This window comes from Drosophila ananassae (assembly GCF_017639315.1).
Source record: "Drosophila ananassae strain 14024-0371.13 chromosome Y unlocalized genomic scaffold, ASM1763931v2 tig00000153, whole genome shotgun sequence".
Lineage (NCBI taxonomy): Eukaryota > Metazoa > Arthropoda > Insecta > Diptera > Drosophilidae > Drosophila > Drosophila ananassae.
In genome coordinates, this window is record NW_025319087.1 from 11,398 (window position 1) to 31,198 (window position 19,801).

General features: G+C 41.3%; 2 protein-coding genes across 2 annotated transcripts; both read left to right on the forward strand.

Annotated features, from left to right (window-relative positions):
* Window positions 1-316: 316 nt before the first annotated feature.
* LOC116655217 (dynein axonemal heavy chain 2) lies at window positions 317-2,674 on the forward strand. The gene is made up of 4 exons (XM_032452762.2): window positions 317-477; window positions 531-1,473; window positions 1,536-2,029; window positions 2,082-2,674. The coding sequence occupies exons 2-4, from the start codon at window positions 653-655 to the stop codon at window positions 2,627-2,629; spliced, it is 1,863 nt and encodes a 620-aa protein (XP_032308653.1). The 5' UTR covers window positions 317-477; window positions 531-652; the 3' UTR covers window positions 2,630-2,674.
* A 2,290-nt stretch (window positions 2,675-4,964) lies between these two features.
* Window positions 4,965-7,332, forward strand: LOC116655218 (dynein axonemal heavy chain 2-like). Its single transcript, XM_032452763.2, has 4 exons — window positions 4,965-5,128; window positions 5,182-6,124; window positions 6,187-6,685; window positions 6,738-7,332. The coding sequence occupies exons 2-3, from the start codon at window positions 5,304-5,306 to the stop codon at window positions 6,629-6,631; spliced, it is 1,266 nt and encodes a 421-aa protein (XP_032308654.1). The 5' UTR covers window positions 4,965-5,128; window positions 5,182-5,303; the 3' UTR covers window positions 6,632-6,685; window positions 6,738-7,332.
* Window positions 7,333-19,801: the final 12,469 nt, after the last annotated feature.

Below are 19,801 nucleotides of genomic sequence, written 5' to 3' on the forward strand. Positions count from 1 at the left end.
GTTTTGTTCTTTTTGAGGACTCAACAAAATCAATTTTGGGTCGTCCACGTTCAGCACTTGCAATCCCTTGTTGAGGTGGCTCAATTATAATTGTTTCAATAGTGTTCAGCCAATTAGATTGATGTTTAACAATTGAATTCTTAAAACGATTGTATTTGGCCCAAAAAGTACCATTTTTTTTGCAAATGTAACTAATGCAATTACTAAGTGTTGTCATGTCGACTGCGTAGCCTTTGTGTTTAATGTTTGTGACAACATACTTAGTTCTAGAAGTATATTATTTTTAACTACGGAAAATGACACATGAATATAATCATCGGCTCCCCAGAAATTAAATAGCTATTCTTGTTTCCTTTAACTCCTTTTATTTAGGGTGGATTAGTGAACAAAACTGGGACAACATTACTGAATTGGATAAAGTGGCAGGGTTTCATGGGATAATAGATTCTTTTGAACAAAACTTTAAAGCTTGGAATGGTAATGGAAGATAACTATAATTAAAATAACTTTAATACAAATTATTATTTTAGCGTGGTATGCCACAACGTTTCCTGAACAAGAAGACTTGGTTGGAGAATGGAATGACAAGTTGACAGATTTTCAAAAGATATGCGTCTTACGTTCATTGCGACCAGATCGAATTACTTTCTGCATGACACAATTTATTATTACCAAACTGGGGCCACGATACGTTGACCCACCCGTTCTTGATCTTAAAGCTACTTTTGAGGAATCAATTTCTCAAACTCCACTTATATTTGTATTATCGCCGGGCGTTGATCCAGCACAATCACTTATAACTTTATCTGAATCAGTTAAAATGGCACAGAGAATGTTCTCCCTTAGCTTGGGGCAAGGACAAGCTCCTGTTGCAACTAAGCTCATTATGGATGGCATAAGAGATGGCAATTGGGTATTTCTTGCAAATTGTCATTTATCTTTGAGCTGGATGCCAACGCTTGACAAGATGATAACAACAATGCAATCTATGAAATTACATAAAAAATTTCGACTTTGGCTAAGCTCTAGCCCTCACCCCGATTTTCCCATATCAATATTACAAACAAGCATTAAGATGACTACTGAACCTCCGCGTGGAATTAAAGCAAATATGAAGCGTCTTTACAATAATATAAATGAACAAAATATGGATACATGTAATGATCCAAGCAAGTACAAAAAACTCCTTTTTGCGTTATGCTTTTTTCATACCATATTACTTGAACGAAAAAAGTTTCTACAGCTTGGATGGAATGTAATTTACAGTTTTAATGATTCTGACTTCGAAGTTTCTGAAGTACTACTTCTTTTATATTTAAATGAGTATGAAGAAACTCCATGGGGTGCACTTAAATATTTAATAGCGGGAGTAAATTATGGAGGACATGTAACCGATGATTGGGATAGGCGTCTTTTAATAACCTATATTAATCAGTTTTACTGTGACCAAGCATTACAGTCAAGAAAGTTTCGGTAAAAAATATTCAATATATACAAATGTATAAATCTTTTATACATTAATTATTTTGTAACAGGTTGTCATCACTCCCCAATTATTTTATTCCCGATGATGGTGACGTACAGACTTATTTAGATCAAATACAAATGTTTCCAAATTTTGATAAGCCTGAAGCTTTTGGTCAGCATTCTAATGCCGATATTGCTTCACTTATAGGTGAGACTCGGATGCTATTTGAGACTCTTTTATCTATGCAAGTACAAACAACAAGCTCAGCAGGAAGTGAAAATACTGAGACAAAAGTATCTGATTTAGCAAAAGAGATATTGGCTAGTACGCCAGATGAAATCAATTATGAACAAACTGCAAAAATTATTGGCGTCAATCGAACTCCTTTAGAGGTTGTATTGCTTCAAGAAATAGAGAGGTATAATAAACTTATCGGAGAAATGTGTACCCATTTGCGCGATTTACGTCGAGGAATCCAGGGATTAGTTGTAATGAGTTCAGACTTAGAGGATATATTTTTGGCGGTCTCTGAGGGTCGAGTTCCATTGCAATGGTTAAAAGGTATATATATATTATGACACAAAATAAGTATTAATTAATTTTTTTTTTTTAGCTTATAATTCTTTAAAACCATTGGCGGCTTGGGCCAGAGACTTAACACATAGAGTTGCACATTTTAACACATGGGCAAAAACATTGCGCCCCCCGACTTTATTTTGGTTAGCCGCATATACATTTCCAACAGGATTTGTAACAGCTGTATTGCAAACTTCAGCGCGATCTACCAAGACACCTATTGATGAATTATCTTGGGAGTTCTATGTATTCGTTGAAGAGGATGCTGCTGCAGCTCGTATAATAAGAGAAGGAGGCGGTGTCTATATACGAAGCTTATTTTTAGAAGGTGGTGGATGGCTTCGAAAAAACCAATGCCTTCAAGACCCTCTTCCAATGGAACTTATTTGCCCCCTACCTGTAGTTCATTTCAAGCCAGTTGAAAATCTTAAAAAACGGTCTCGTGGAGTTTACCAGTGTCCAGCCTATTACTATCCAATTAGGTCGGGTTCATTCATAATCGCTGTGGATTTGAAATCGGGCGCTGAGAAATCTGACTATTGGATAAAGCGTAGCACAGCGCTTTTATTAAGTTTAGCTAACTAATATATTGATTTCGCTTAAATTAATTGAATAAATTGAAAAATAAAATGGTCTTTTTCGTTTTAAGCGAACACACTGAGGTTCCGTGTAATTCATAGTCTAAATTTTCAAAAATCGATCAGAATATATTTTTTAGCCATAAGTGCTCAATCTAATTTGCAAATATATAGGGTGATGCGTCAAGCAGCCACTAAGAAAACCATTTAAAATAATCACAACATGTTTTGCGGTTGCGTCTTGCTAGCACTTATTCTATTCCGCCTCTTCCAGTTTCGCAAGCCATTTTTTGTTATTTGTAGCGCATGCGCTTTGGGAGCTTTGGTAAAGCTTCTGCGTCCAAGCTTAGTTATGCACTTGTATGCAAACAAAAGTTTGAGTTTGAGTTAAAATGGTTTCATGCGGCTTGTACTCTCCTCAAATTACGTAATGGTGACTGGAGCCGAAGCTAGTGAAGTCCGCTTTACCCTAAATCTAAAGATAAAACATGGTATGATCTACTGATTTCAATAAGAAACAAGAATCTTCCATTGGGAAATGTTTGAGGAGAAATCATAGAAGCACAAAAATAAATGTAAAAAATTGGACATTACAACTTTTGATGAGTATTCCAAAGATATGGAAACTGCTAGGTGCCATTTTTATACCATTGCAGAGTATAATTTTGGTCAAAAGTGTGCAACGCAGTGAAGGAGACATCTCCGACCCTATAAAGTATATATATTCTTGATCAGGATCACCTCCTGAGTCGATATGAGCATGTCCGTCTGTCCGTTTGTCTCTTTCTACGCAAACTAGTCTCTCAGTTTTAAAGCTATCGAGTTGAAACTTTGCACACACCCTTCTTTCCTTTGCAGGCAGTATATAAGTCGGAACGGGCGGGATCGGTCGACTATATCCTATAGCTGCCATACTGATTGATCGGAAATGCCATAACTTGGTTGTTTTTCAAGTTAGAAGGATGGGATTTTCAATGGACAAAATAATTCGATATGCCAAATTTCATAAGGATCGGCCGACTATAACGGCCGACTATATAAAAGATGTGTCTGCTGCCCTTCCAAAATTGTTATTGAAGGCACGCCCTTCAATAGGTGGGAGGATGTTGGGCTAAGCAGCCACCAGATAGGCTAATAAGAATATTGATAATTTGTTTATCTGCAGCGGCATTTAATCTTCTCTTTTGTCTCCCAGATTCGCATGTACTTTGTTGTCATTTTGTAGCGCATGCGCTTTTGGGAGCTTTGGAAGAGCTTCTGCGCCAAAGCGGTTCTTCTTCTTGTTGTATTTTGGGAGTTGTTATTGACCTGCCGCTATTTAATAATAATAATAATTTTTTTAATAATTTTTTATTGGGACTTTCAAATTCGGTTGGCTTTAGGTTATCTATTTTATTTTTGAAGTACAGTTCTTCTTCAACGGATAGTGTGGCTGATTCCTTTTTAAATTGAAGTCTGACTGGTCTACAATAGCGTGTAGATGATGGTCTAGGATTTTTCCATATTATTTTTGAGTTACTTTCAGATATAAGCTGAAGTGGGGCGTATGATGTTACAAATAGACATCTATCATCGTCATTGCAGTTTGAAAACTTTTGCTTATATTCACTGTGCCCTGTACTGCCATCAAAGCCCCATTTTCCAATTAATGTTAGTGTGTTCTCCGTGCCATCAAGACAATTTTCAGTTACAGTTTTTTGGAGCTCTAAAATGCTTGAAGCTGTGTTGTCTAGTAGACTCTGCAGCTCAACTTCTGCATATGTTTCTGCTACTGTTATATTTTCTGGATATCTTAAGGTTTTAAATTTGAGAATTTTCTCATAGCTTGGCAATATATTGCATGAAGCTTCACTATTTATAAATTCACGAATAAGCAAGTATTGATGTTTCGTGATTCCAGTGTCCATAAAAAGCGATGAGACCTTTTCCATATTTGTTTCGGATGACTTTGCGATCGGTTGAAACTAGGATGAGCGTAAAACAGAAGCTGCAGACTCATCTTGTTTTTCTAGCAGAGCTATCTGACGACGTTTTGTTCTTTTTGAGGACTCAACAAAATCAATTTTGGGTCGTCCACGTTCAGCACTTGCAATCCCTTGTTGAGGTGGCTCAATTATAATTGTTTCAATAGTGTTCAGCCAATTAGATTGATGTTTAACAATTGAATTCTTAAAACGATTGTATTTGGCCCAAAAAGTACCATTTTTTTTGCAAATGTAACTAATGCAATTACTAAGTGTTGTCATGTCGACTGCGTAGCCTTTGTGTTTAATGTTTGTGACAACATACTTAGTTCTAGAAGTATATTATTTTTAACTACGGAAAATGACACATGAATATAATCATCGGCTCCCCAGAAATTAAATAGCTATTCTTGTTTCCTTTAACTCCTTTTATTTAGGGTGGATTAGTGAACAAAACTGGGACAACATTACTGAATTGGATAAAGTGGCAGGGTTTCATGGGATAATAGATTCTTTTGAACAAAACTTTAAAGCTTGGAATGGTAATGGAAGATAACTATAATTAAAATAACTTTAATACAAATTATTATTTTAGCGTGGTATGCCACAACGTTTCCTGAACAAGAAGACTTGGTTGGAGAATGGAATGACAAGTTGACAGATTTTCAAAAGATATGCGTCTTACGTTCATTGCGACCAGATCGAATTACTTTCTGCATGACACAATTTATTATTACCAAACTGGGGCCACGATACGTTGACCCACCCGTTCTTGATCTTAAAGCTACTTTTGAGGAATCAATTTCTCAAACTCCACTTATATTTGTATTATCGCCGGGCGTTGATCCAGCACAATCACTTATAACTTTATCTGAATCAGTTAAAATGGCACAGAGAATGTTCTCCCTTAGCTTGGGGCAAGGACAAGCTCCTGTTGCAACTAAGCTCATTATGGATGGCATAAGAGATGGCAATTGGGTATTTCTTGCAAATTGTCATTTATCTTTGAGCTGGATGCCAACGCTTGACAAGATGATAACAACAATGCAATCTATGAAATTACATAAAAAATTTCGACTTTGGCTAAGCTCTAGCCCTCACCCCGATTTTCCCATATCAATATTACAAACAAGCATTAAGATGACTACTGAACCTCCGCGTGGAATTAAAGCAAATATGAAGCGTCTTTACAATAATATAAATGAACAAAATATGGATACATGTAATGATCCAAGCAAGTACAAAAAACTCCTTTTTGCGTTATGCTTTTTTCATACCATATTACTTGAACGAAAAAAGTTTCTACAGCTTGGATGGAATGTAATTTACAGTTTTAATGATTCTGACTTCGAAGTTTCTGAAGTACTACTTCTTTTATATTTAAATGAGTATGAAGAAACTCCATGGGGTGCACTTAAATATTTAATAGCGGGAGTAAATTATGGAGGACATGTAACCGATGATTGGGATAGGCGTCTTTTAATAACCTATATTAATCAGTTTTACTGTGACCAAGCATTACAGTCAAGAAAGTTTCGGTAAAAAATATTCAATATATACAAATGTATAAATCTTTTATACATTAATTATTTTGTAACAGGTTGTCATCACTCCCCAATTATTTTATTCCCGATGATGGTGACGTACAGACTTATTTAGATCAAATACAAATGTTTCCAAATTTTGATAAGCCTGAAGCTTTTGGTCAGCATTCTAATGCCGATATTGCTTCACTTATAGGTGAGACTCGGATGCTATTTGAGACTCTTTTATCTATGCAAGTACAAACAACAAGCTCAGCAGGAAGTGAAAATACTGAGACAAAAGTATCTGATTTAGCAAAAGAGATATTGGCTAGTACGCCAGATGAAATCAATTATGAACAAACTGCAAAAATTATTGGCGTCAATCGAACTCCTTTAGAGGTTGTATTGCTTCAAGAAATAGAGAGGTATAATAAACTTATCGGAGAAATGTGTACCCATTTGCGCGATTTACGTCGAGGAATCCAGGGATTAGTTGTCTGTCTGAACTCATTGACTTAGAGGATATATTTTTGGCGGTCTCTGAGGGTCGAGTTCCATTGCAATGGTTAAAAGGTATATATATATTATGACACAAAATAAGTATTAATTAATTTTTTTTTTTTAGCTTATAATTCTTTAAAACCATTGGCGGCACATAGAGACCAGACTTAACACATAGAGTTGCACATTTTAACACATGGGCAAAAACATTGCGCCCCCCGACTTAATTTTGGTTAGCCGCATATACATTTCCAACAGGATTTGTAACAGCTGTATTGCAAACTTCAGCGCGATCTACCAAGACACCTATTGATGAATTATCTTGGGAGTTCTATGTATTCGTTGAAGAGGATGCTGCTGCAGCTCGTATAATAAGAGAAGGAGGCGGTGTCTATATACGAAGCTTATTTTTAGAAGGTGGTGGATGGCTTCGAAAAAACCAATGCCTTCAAGACCCTCTTCCAATGGAACTTATTTGCCCCCTACCTGTAGTTCATTTCAAGCCAGTTGAAAATCTTAAAAAACGGTCTCGTGGAGTTTACCAGTGTCCAGCCTATTACTATCCAATTAGGTCGGGTTCATTCATAATCGCTGTGGATTTGAAATCGGGCGCTGAGAAATCTGACTATTGGATAAAGCGTAGCACAGCGCTTTTATTAAGTTTAGCTAACTAATATATTGATTTCGCTTAAATTAATTGAATAAATTGAAAAATAAAATGGTCTTTTTCGTTTTAAGCGAACACACTGAGGTTCCGTGTAATTCATAGTCTAAATTTTCAAAAATCGATCAGAATATATTTTTTAGCCATAAGTGCTCAATCTAATTTGCAAATATATAGGGTGATGCGTCAAGCAGCCACTAAGAAAACCATTTAAAATAATCACAACATGTTTTGCGGTTGCGTCTTGCTAGCACTTATTCTATTCCGCCTCTTCCAGTTTCGCAAGCCATTTTTTGTTATTTGTAGCGCATGCGCTTTGGGAGCTTTGGTAAAGCTTCTGCGTCCAAGCTTAGTTATGCACTTGTATGCAAACAAAAGTTTGAGTTTGAGTTAAAATGGTTTCATGCGGCTTGTACTCTCCTCAAATTACGTAATGGTGACTGGAGCCGAAGCTAGTGAAGTCCGCTTTACCCTAAATCTAAAGATAAAACATGGTATGATCTACTGATTTCAATAAGAAACAAGAATCTTCCATTGGGAAATGTTTGAGGAGAAATCATAGAAGCACAAAAATAAATGTAAAAAATTGGACATTACAACTTTTGATGAGTATTCCAAAGATATGGAAACTGCTAGGTGCCATTTTTATACCATTGCAGAGTATAATTTTGGTCAAAAGTGTGCAACGCAGTGAAGGAGACATCTCCGACCCTATAAAGTATATATATTCTTGATCAGGATCACCTCCTGAGTCGATATGAGCATGTCCGTCTGTCCGTTTGTCTCTTTCTACGCAAACTAGTCTCTCAGTTTTAAAGCTATCGAGTTGAAACTTTGCACACACCCTTCTTTCCTTTGCAGGCAGTATATAAGTCGGAACGGGCGGGATCGGTCGACTATATCCTATAGCTGCCATACTGATTGATCGGAAATGCCATAACTTGGTTGTTTTTCAAGTTAGAAGGATGGGATTTTCAATGGACAAAATAATTCGATATGCCAAATTTCATAAGGATCGGCCGACTATAACGGATCGTAATAGATCTAATAATATAAGATGCGTGGCGGCAACTAGCGGACTGCAACTCAACTGCAAGGGTACATAAACTTCGGCTCCGCCCGAAGTTAGCTTCCGTTTCTTGTTTAATTTGAGTTGGTATACATAAATTTCAAAAATGATATGTACTAAAAATTAAGATGATCAACGCAATTATACGGCTAAATAATTCAATATTTAGTAAAAAGCTGCATTAAGACGACTTAATTAGTATCATTCGTCTCATCTAGGAATCGTGCAGGACGAACAAGGTAAACCAACTTCTTCCAAACCTTAAACCACGCATTGCTCCCCCCAATAGACCACGGAGCGCAGGGGGTCGGGAACGATGATTCTACTCTGATTCTCTTTCTGCATCGGGAAATCCAGCTTACATAGGAACCAGGCGATTAATTGGCATCAGTTGAGGTTAACAGTCTGCTGACCGAAACTTCCAAGCTGTTTTCCCGTGGCGCATTTAGGCGTATTTACGGCAAATAAGAGGCCAACTAAATGGATTTTGCCAACTGACAAACAAGCTGGCTCTAATTAGCAGTCCCCGAAATTAGAATTCTGGGTCAGCCATCGCTACGTCGTGAGGAATATTCCATTTCGAAATATCGATTTTAAGTCTGGGCTGACAGTCCGCAATGTGAGAAACTATGTCAACAACATCGGTGGAAACCAAGTCTCGTTTTTGTGGGGCATTGGTAGGGCTGGACAGCTGCCCGCAACGGTGAAACAAAGAATGATGTCGGCGATTGCACGTTGGGCAACGAGAAGCTGAACACTCGTGTGCAAAATGGTCAACCAGCGGCTCAGGTTCGTCCACCCCCGCTGCACTGTGGTTGGGCTTGTATGGAGCCGCGGCCATAAATACTTTCCGTATCCGACTGTATCCTATTGCTCTCATAGCACCGTAGTAAGTATGGCAGTAGTATTATAAGGCAACGGTGCTCTAAGCAAATACTTGCTTACTTACCAGTAGAATTACAGTGCTAAAATTTCATTATTAGGCATCCAATTTATTTGTATTTAAATTATTTAGAGTATAAAATAGTAACTCCTCTCCTCCTTCCCACAAGCTTTTCAAAATATAATGAAATGAGGTTCTAAAGTTCCTTTTATGATATGAATTTGGAGTGAAATAAATATTAACAAATATCTTCTAATAAATCAAATGTGCTGGGAGAAAAATTAGATTTGTCTCTTGTTGGGCTAAGCAGCCACCAGATAGGCTAATTAGAATATTGATAATTTGTTTATCTGCAGCGGCATTTAATCTTCTCTTTTGTCTCCCAGATTCGCATGCATTAATTCGGTCGCTATCAAAATTGTGATCGCTCAACATTGGTGACCCCGACGTGATCGCGCCCGAAGTTCAATCAGTTTAATTTCCCGAGAAACTGAAAAAACTGCGGTACGAAAAACACAAAAATAAAAAAAAAAAAAACATCTCTTGGTTGTCGATTTGCATCACTCGCACTGGAGATTTGCGGGATGGAGTCTAGATGTGGAACTACTGGATCTGCTGCCGCAAGCCGGGAAAGGATGCTGCGGAGAAGAGCAGAGGTGACGTGCCAGGAGATGGAGGCGCTGCATCATAAGGTGAAGGCCATTATGGCGCTGGAGTCAGTGGAGAAGCGTTTGCGTGAGCGGTTCACCGCGCTTCAAGAAGAGTTGGAGGAGCTTAACTTCAGCGAGATCGGGAGTGAGCTTTATTGGAAATTCTCGCAGCTGGCAACTGATGTGCAGGTGGACATTCAGGTGGAGGTTGCCAAGCACTCCATGAGAATCGCTGCCCACTCCACACTTCTCGACGGTGCCGGTGTCTCACCCATGCCATACAAGCCAGCCCCATCCTTACCACCGTTGCCGATGCCAACATTTAGCGGCGGCTATGTTGACTGGCCGGATTTCTTTGCCCTTTTTAAGACGACGATTGACAGCCATCCTCACCTAACAAAAATGGAAAAGCTCCGGTGGCTCATTTCATGCCTGCGCGAGTCAGCCTTGGAGACAGTGAGAGCGCTGGAAATTACTGAAGCGAACTACGATGTGGCTCTTGACCTTTTGCGCAATCGGTTTAGTAATCGGCGATTAATTTTCCAGTCTCACATCAACGAGATCCTGCAGCTTCGTGTGGTCGAGCCCTGATCTGTTGCTACGTTGCGGGAGCTGTCGGATCGGTTCAATGGGCATATGCGTGCTCTCATGAGTTCCGGATCAGCTGCCGAGATCCAAGGATGCTTGCTCATCCACATTGTCCTACAGAAGTTGGATCCTGTCACAAAAGCCAAGTGGGAAGACACTCTGGCCGGAAACAACGACAGCCTTCCGTCTTGGGAGTCCATGGCACGATTCTTGGAGCAAAGGTGCCGGACTCTTGAATGCGTCGACTTTTCTTTGGCTGCGTATCCACCAGCTAACCAAGTGGGCCGAGGGAGATCTACGAATAACCGATCGTCGTGCATGATTATCAACGCTCGTCCAGCTCTATGCGCCCTGTGTGGTGTTTTGGCGCACGCGCTTCCTACATGTCCCAGCTTCCTTGCCTTGCCACTTAGTCAACGGTACGACGAAGTGCGACGGCTGACCCGCTGCTTTGTATGTTTGGAGGATGGTCATTTTGCACGCGGATGTTCAGCTGCCCGATGTCCAAAGTGCAATCGCCGACATCATGCTTTGTTGCACCATTGCGGGCAGCTGCCCAGCTCTAACAATTCCCCATCACTACGAGGTTTGGTTTCCGCCTGCTGCCCCACCTTCCCAGTCAATCAACACGATCTTGACGCAGGATCGCCCTACTGAAGTGCTTCTGCCAACCGCCAATATCCTCATCCGTGGTCGATCAGGTGCCTTTCTGCCTTGCAGAGTGTTATTGGACTCTGGTTCACAAGTTCACCTTATGTCATCGCGGCTGGCAAGTCAACTTCAGCTTCCTCGCACCAAAAGCTGTGTAGCGGTCGCAGGTCTCGGCGGCACTGAGTTTGCTACGGATGGATCCTCCGTTAATGTGTGTGTGAAGTCTCGACTAACCACATATTGTGCGAACCTAGAGGCGGTTATAGTGTCTCATATTGCGGACTGTCAGCCCAGCCTTAAAATTGATAATTGATAATTGATTGATGAAAATTGACAGCCTGTTCTTCAACCTATTGTCAGTTGGCCAAATCCAATTAGGTCACTGCCTCCCAGTTGTCCAAAATACACTATTTGGATGGGTGGTTTCTGGACGCAATGGACTATCGCGGGATGCTGGATTGCCCTATGCAGAAGGAGAAGAGGAGAAGAATCAACGTTCCGGACCCCCTGCACTCGTTAGGAGAACTCGACTCCCGCATTGGTCTATTGCATGGTCAAGGGTTTGGAAGAAATTGGTGTGCCTTTTTCGCCCTGTGAGTTCTTAATCTTCTTAATGGAACTACGCAACCTGTGGAATATCCCTTAAAAGATGTGTCTGCTGCCCTTCCAAAATTGTTATTGAAGGCACGCCCTTCAATAGGTGGGAGGATGTTGGGCTAAGCAGCCACCAGATAGGCTAATTAGAATATTGATAATTTGTTTATCTGCAGCGGCATTTAATCTTCTCTTTTGTCTCCCAGATTCGCATGTACTTTGTTGTCATTTTGTAGCGCATGCGCTTTTGGGAGCTTTGGAAGAGCTTCTGCGCCAAAGCGGTTCTTCTTCTTGTTGTATTTTGGGAGTTGTTATTGACCTGCCGCTATTTAATAATAATAATAATTTTTTTAATAATTTTTTATTGGGACTTTCAAATTCGGTTGGCTTTAGGTTATCTATTTTATTTTTGAAGTACAGTTCTTCTTCAACGGATAGTGTGGCTGATTCCTTTTTAAATTGAAGTCTGACTGGTCTACAATAGCGTGTAGATGATGGTCTAGGATTTTTCCATATTATTTTTGAGTTACTTTCAGATATAAGCTGAAGTGGGACGTATGATGTTACAAATAGACATCTGTCATCGTCATTGCAGTTTGAAAACTTTTGCTTATATTCACTGTGCCCTGTACTGCCATCAAAGCCCCATTTTCCAATTAATGTTAGTGTGTTCTCCGTGCCATCAAGACAATTTTCAGTTACAGTTTTTTGGAGCTCTAAAATGCTTGAAGCTGTGTTGTCTAGTAGACTCTGCAGCTCAACTTCTGCATATGTTTCTGCTACTGTTATATTTTCTGGATATCTTAAGGTTTTAAATTTGAGAATTTTCTCATAGCTTGGCAATATATTGCATGAAGCTTCACTATTTATAAATTCACGAATAAGCAAGTATTGATGTTTCGTGATTCCAGTGTCCATAAAAAGCGATGAGACCTTTTCCATATTTGTTTCGAATGACTTTGCGATCGGTTGAAACTAGGATGAGCGTAAAACAGAAGCTGCAGACTCATCTTGTTTTTCTAGCAGAGCTATCTGACGACGTTTTGTTCTTTTTGAGGACTCAACAAAATCAATTTTGGGTCGTCCACGTTCAGCACTTGCAATCCCTTGTTGAGGTGGCTCAATTATAATTGTTTCAATAGTGTTCAGCCAATTAGATTGATGTTTAACAATTGAATTCTTAAAACGATTGTATTTGGCCCAAAAAGTACCATTTTTTTTGCAAATGTAACTAATGCAATTACTAAGTGTTGTCATGTCGACTGCGTAGCCTTTGTGTTTAATGCTTTCTTCTATTACACTAGTAACTTTCCACTAGTAACGCCCTTTTCTTTGCACCAAATATCAAAGACGTGCATGCGTGAAAATTCGCACTTTCAAGAAGCACCTAATAAAAATGAAAACATAAAAATAAGCGAAAAAATAATATGCGAAATTATCGACAAACACAAATGACGAAAACAAAAGAAACATCATAAAAGCAAAGGAAGAGCAGCAGATTGCGTCGCGAATTTGACCTTGACAGCTTGAGTTTATTAATGAGTATATACACATAGGCAAAAATCGCAGTTGAACTTAACATTTTTATTACCTGAAAACATTGGCAAATGCACTGATATCACTCATAAAGGGGGAATCGGGGGGGAACATATCTAAAAGTCTACTTAAACATGAAAAAGACGTTCATATAATACACAAAAAATGTATAGTTGTATGTATGTAAAACACAATGTATATAAAAACACATAACGAATAAAATATTTATCAAATAAATTTCACAATAAGTAAATAGTAAGTAAATACCTTCAACTTTAAAATTCATTTTAAATAATAAAATTAGGACCTCTCTAACAAACGTTTGAACACTTTGAAATCCAGTAATATTTTGACGAAGAGGTAACTTAACGCCGCTGCGCTTCAAAACTAAACACTTGTTCACGTTTTGCATTCTATTTTTAGAAAGTCCCGTTAGATTTTGTTTACTTTTCGCAAATTTGCTGTTCTGTTCTGCTTTTTGAATTATGGCCTATGGGCGCAACCACTGTGCGCTGCTGGCCCCTCATGCCGCCTATATTTCCAATGCATTTATTTTCTTCCGCAATTTCTAAACACAGCCGCGCTGGCCCGTCCGGAACCGTTACGTTCCACGCCGTCTCCACTTTTAACTTTGTCCGTGTGCGTAGCTGTGCCAACTTTCCTGCCCCCCGCTGTTGCCCCTCTTGCCACCTGACTTGGCGTGTGGGAGATTCAATCTCCTCACAGTACGTATGTGCAAAGAATTGAAAGAAGGGTGCAATATTCCAGCACAAGACGGATTTTAATTTATCTTTTCTCGACTTTAAATTTTTTTGCAAACAACCTGGGGTTTTGGTTTCGGATCCTTTAATTCTGCCACCACTTTCCTTGTACATAAATAAAAATCCTGTCAGTTGCCAGTTGCTGAATAAAAATGTTTTTTCGCGGACTTTTTTCCCCTTTTTATACCCTTGCAGAGGGTATTATAATTTTGGTCAAACGTGTGCAACGCAGTGAAGGAGACATCTCCGACCCTATAAAGTATATATATTCTTGATCAGGATCACCTCCTGAGTCGATATGAGCATGTCCGTCTGTCCGTCTGTCTGTTTCTACGCAAACTAGTCTCTCAGTTTTAAAGCTATCGAGTTGAAACTTTGCACACACCCTTCTTTCCTTTGCAGGCAGTATATAAGTCGGAACGGCCGGGATCGGTCGACTATATCCTATAGCTGCCATATAACTGATTGATCGGAAATGCCATAACTTTGGTGTTTTTTAAGTTGGAAGCATGGGAGTTTCAATGTCCTCTTTTGGCAAAATAATTCGATATGCCAAATTTCATAAGGATCGGCCGACTATATACGAACCGCTATATATCTAATAAAATAAGATGCGTTGCGACACCTAGCGGACTGCGACTCAACTGCAAGGGTATATCAACTTCGGCTCCGCCAGAAGTTAGCTTTCCTTCCTTGTTTATTGTTGTTTTTTTTAAGTTTTACACCACAACCGTCGCGAGCAACTCATTTATTTTATTTTTATATATTCTATTATATACTTATATATAAAAATTGAAAAAAAATTACGAAAAAATAACAAAATGCGTGCACTTGGGTGTGCGTTATAATTCGATCTATATTCAACAATAAGCTTAAGCCTAGCTTATCTATAGCGGCGAAGCGGACAAGAGAGCGCAACTGAGCTTTTTTCGCTCTGGCTCCACCCTATTCTAATTTATACTAAACTTCCAAATAACTTTAGTTTATTTTTCATTAATCTTTCTGATATTGATCTATGAACGCTTATGATACATTGTAATCAAGCTAGAATAAAAAAGGATATTATTTAACCGAAGCACTCGGTGTTATTTCTGGCCCGGGCAGTCACGACGGATATATATATGTATATTCGGTGGAACGACCCACATACTCTGTGAGCTAGCCGGCGCATTTTTTGCGAGCGTATACAAGCAAAACAGTTTAACTTGCAGCATATGGATAAGTGCACTGAAGGAGACGATTCGAGAAAACCGGGCCTGGTTTACCGACATTATCCACATAAAGCCGGAAGGTCATAGAATCAGTGTGCACCGGGGAACATAGACAGCAGGTTGTGAAGGGGAACCACGACGCACAAACAGCGGGATATCTAGGCGGAAGGAAAACGATTGCCAGGGTAGTTGCAAGGTACTTCTGACCGGGGATGCAAAGGGACATAAAGAAGTATGTCAGGCAGTGCGAAACATGCATGCGGTACAAACCAACTCAGATGCTGGCCGCAGGGAAAATGCTGACACATATCCCAGTGGAGCCATGGCCGGCGGTATGTGCGGATGTGCGGAAAGTCACAACCGAGACGCCAGTAGCAGATTCAAAAATATCCTCGAGGAGCTCGGATTACGGCATTAATTTTCCGCACCCCAAACGCCACAGGAAAATCGTTCAGACAGGGCAGGCCGGAACAAGACGGTCAAAACAAAGAAGGCATTATATTGCAAAGTGACATGGTGGACGGGAGCAGTACAAGCCACGTCCCCAGAGTGTTGGGCCAAGTAGCCACCAACAAAATCATTGAAAAATAATCATAATATATTATGTTAAGCTGCAGCTGTTGTTATCAGCATTTATTCTTCTCTGTATGTATCCTAGTTTCGCCAGCACTTTATTGTTATTTGTAGCGCATGCGCTATTGGGAGCTTTGGTAAAGCTTCTGCGCAAGCTCTTAGTTATGCGCTTGTTGTTATTTGGCATTAATTGGAGCGGCATATATTGGGGTTAAATTGAAACCATAATAAATATTAAAAGTTGAACTAATCCTTGTCTACTTACTCGGCCGCTATTAAAAACTACATTTGGTAACATTTTGGTGGCCTCGACGTGATTTCATCCCGGTTGATTATTGTGATCATCATTTAAGGTGCTACTAAAAAACCGTTGTTTTTTTGTCACAAAGTTGTATTTTAATTGCATAATGGAGTCTGGAGCTAAAGCTCCTGGTTCTGCTGCGTCAAGTAACGAGAGGATGGTGTGCAGACGTGCAAAAGTGACGGAGGGAATGGAGGTCCTGCATCGGAAGGTCAAGGCTGCGATGCAGACCGACGACCGACGACTTTACCATTTTGACCCTCGAGTAAATGGAGTAGCATTGCGATAGATATTGGATCGATATTGGAAGCGATTTCTATTGGAAGTTTTCTCAGCTGGCTACGTTGACATCCAGGGGGAGGTTGCCAAGCGTTCTATGAGAATTGCTGTAGACTTGAACGACTGTTTAGGACGACTATTGACAGTCATTCGCACTTCTCCAAGATGGAGACGCTCAGGTGGTTCATTTCAGCCCTGGAGACTGTGAGAGCACTGGAGATTACTGACGCTAACTAAGATAGTGCCCTTGATCTTTTGCGCAACCGTTTTAGTAACCGACGACTAATCTTCCAGGCTCACATCAACGAGATTCTGCAGCTAAGGGAGTTTGAGCCAGGATTTAGCCAATGCTGAGCTAGTGCTCCTGCCAACGGCCAATGTATTCGTTTGTGATCGATCTGGAGCCTTGCCGAATTTTATTGGATTCCGGTTCACAAGTGCACCTCATCTCGTCACGGTTGGATAGTCAGCTTGAGCTTTACCGTTCCAAATTTTCTGCGGATGGAGCATCTGTTAATGTGTGCGTGAAATCCTGCCTTAGCACGTATTCTGCGAAAATTGACGGTGTTGTAGCTTCTCACATGGCGTCGGCTCCGGGCAACACGGTGGGACCTAAGGCTAATGACGTCGCGAGGACCAGGAGGACGATGGATCTTTGACGGCGCTTCGCTACAGTCGGTAAAGATGCCAGGAAAGGCATGAGGCGGATGAGGTTCTGGACTTGGCAAGAGCCAAGCAAAACTTTGCCAGAGAAATGGTCGAGGAGGCGGCCCAGCGGTGGAGCTCGGCAGCGATGAAGGAGCGTGCAGCGATGCTGAGAAGGGCGGCGCGCCGGAGATAGCAGCGGAGCAGGGCCACCCCTGCGAAGGAGGCGATCGATGCGCGGATACGACAAAAGCCGGAGCCACGATAGTGCCCATGACGGAAGTGGCAGCCAAATGGGCCACCCACCCCGCGCCCCTAGGTTGATGCAGTAGAGGGGGACATGGAGCCCGATGTCCATGGGTGTGGCTTGCCCCGAAGGCAAGGTCGAAATGGAAGCGGAAGACGTCATGCCCGGAGAAGGGCCTTTCTTAGGAGGTCCGACTCGGCTGAAGGCGAAGATGTGTTTGTCGCCAGAGCTGCGGCGCTAAGTGGAAGAAGAGGCCAGGCGATGGCGGTGGCAAGTGGAGATGGTTAAGCAAAAAAAATAAATATTAGGGGAAAAAAGGTTTTTTTTAAAAAACATTTGTCCAAAGGACCACCATTTGTCCAAAGAAATCGAAGGTTTCGCGGCGACGGGCCGTATAGAGTAATGTATTTCATTTCGCCTGTGATCGCCGTGCTACGTCACGTTGGCACAAAGAAAGAGAAAAGGGCACACGTAAGTGAGCTAAAAGCCCAAGTAGAGGTATCGGCACCGCAGGCGTAGGACAGAAAAAATGGAGAACACACAAACATAAATTTGTCAACAAAAATAGGAACACTCAAACACATACACGAGAACGGAATTACGCGAAGAAACGGAGAAAGGAATAAGGAGGAGACACACCACGGGAGCATGGAAGTGGACACAAGAACCGCAACCCACCCCGCACCCCCAGGAGCACGAGGACCAGGAGCAATGGACGCGAGGTCCATGGTGATGACACGGCAATCATCCTGCCCAGAGAAAAGGCCGCCGAGGCCAATCCTAAGGACGGCAGAGTCGCCGGGAGACGGAGGGGCGGTGCAACAGCAGAACTGGCCGCCAGATCTGCAAAGGAAGGTGGAGGAAGAGACCACGAGAAGGAGGCAGAAGTTAGAGCGTGGTCTGGCAAGTGATGGGGGGGGAGAGTTTCCGGGTGCGCGGAGGCAAAAATGGGATACGCGTCACCCGAAAACTGTAACATTGTCTCGCAAAAAAAACGAAAATGAGCAAAACTTAAAACAATTAAATCAAAAAAAGGGTGGGGAGGGAAACAAAACAAAAACACACTGAAATCAAAGAAATAAAATATATGGAAAAATATAAAAAAACAACAAGAAAGGAAAGCTAACTTCGGGCGGAGCCGAAGTTGATATACCCTTGCAGTTCAGTCGCAGTCCGCTAGGTGGCGCAACGCATATTATATTATTAGATATATAGAAGATCGTATATAGTCGGCCGATCCTTATGAAATTTGGCAAATCAGATTATAGTCCAAAATAGAATCTGTACCAAGTCCCATCTTTCTAACTTAAAAAACACCAAAGTTATGCCAATTCCGATCGTTGTATGACGGCTATAGGATATAGTCGTCCGATCCTTATGAAATTTTGTACATAAGATATGTAGGTCAAATTTAACATGTGTGGAAAGTCCCAACCCTCTATCTTAAAAAACGACGAAGTTATGGCATTTCCGATCAATCAGTTATATGCCAGCTATAGGATATAGTTCCGACTTATGTACTACCTGCAAGGAAAATAAGGATGTGTGCAAAGTTTCAACTCGATAGCTCTAAAACTGAGAGACTAGTTTGCGTAGAAACCGACAGACAGACGGACATGCTCATATCGACTCAGGAGGTGATCTTGATCAAGAATATATATACTTTATAGGGTCGGACAGCATAACAGCATAAATAGAAATAGAAGGGGAACGACCCAAAACGTCACCCGAAGAAGGGGGGAGGTGCATAGGGGTATCCACGGCAAAAAAAAGAAAGAAACAAAAAAAGATGAACAAAACAAAAACAAACATGAAGCTGGAACCAGGAAGCTTCTGACGTTCCGGAAGAAAGGGGAAGTGTGAGGAGATTAGATCTCCTACACGCCAAGACAGGCGGCAAGAGGGGCAGCAGCAAGGGGGGGAACAGGCAAGCGAGCGCGGCGGCGTCGGACGGGCCAGCGCGGCTGTGTTTAGAAAGAACGGAAGAGAAGAAATGCGAGTAAAGACGGCATGCGGGGGCAGCAGCGGGGGCGGAGGAACCAGCACGGCGTCGCGCACGGAAGAATGAGAAAAAGGAATCACCGTGGAACGTAACGGTCCCGGGCGGGCCTCCGCGGCCGCGCTCGAATGTTATAGGAGAGAACGGGAACGGCGGAAATGAAGCGGCCCGCGATTGCGCAGCTGTGTTTAGAAGAATGCAGAAACCCAGAAATGCATTTGTTGTGACCAAGGGGGGCGCAGGGGTATCTGGACGAAGTCCGATGGCCCAGTCGTGCCTGGCGCTCGCCAAACAGGCATCCCGCGGTAGGAAATGAAGTGCGCGGCGCACTCCCATCTGCGGAAAACCATCATTCCGATTTAATTTGGCGTGGCGCTTTTATCACCCAGCGGAGCGAGTATCAATATGCTTGGCGCTCGGAAAAAGAAGGTACTTCTCCCTTAGGCGCAAGCTTACCGGCTAGGGGAGATCGAAGCGAAATCTCACACAGAGAAATTCTGGTTGAAACAAAATTTCGCTTGCTTTTTGCTTTGCTTT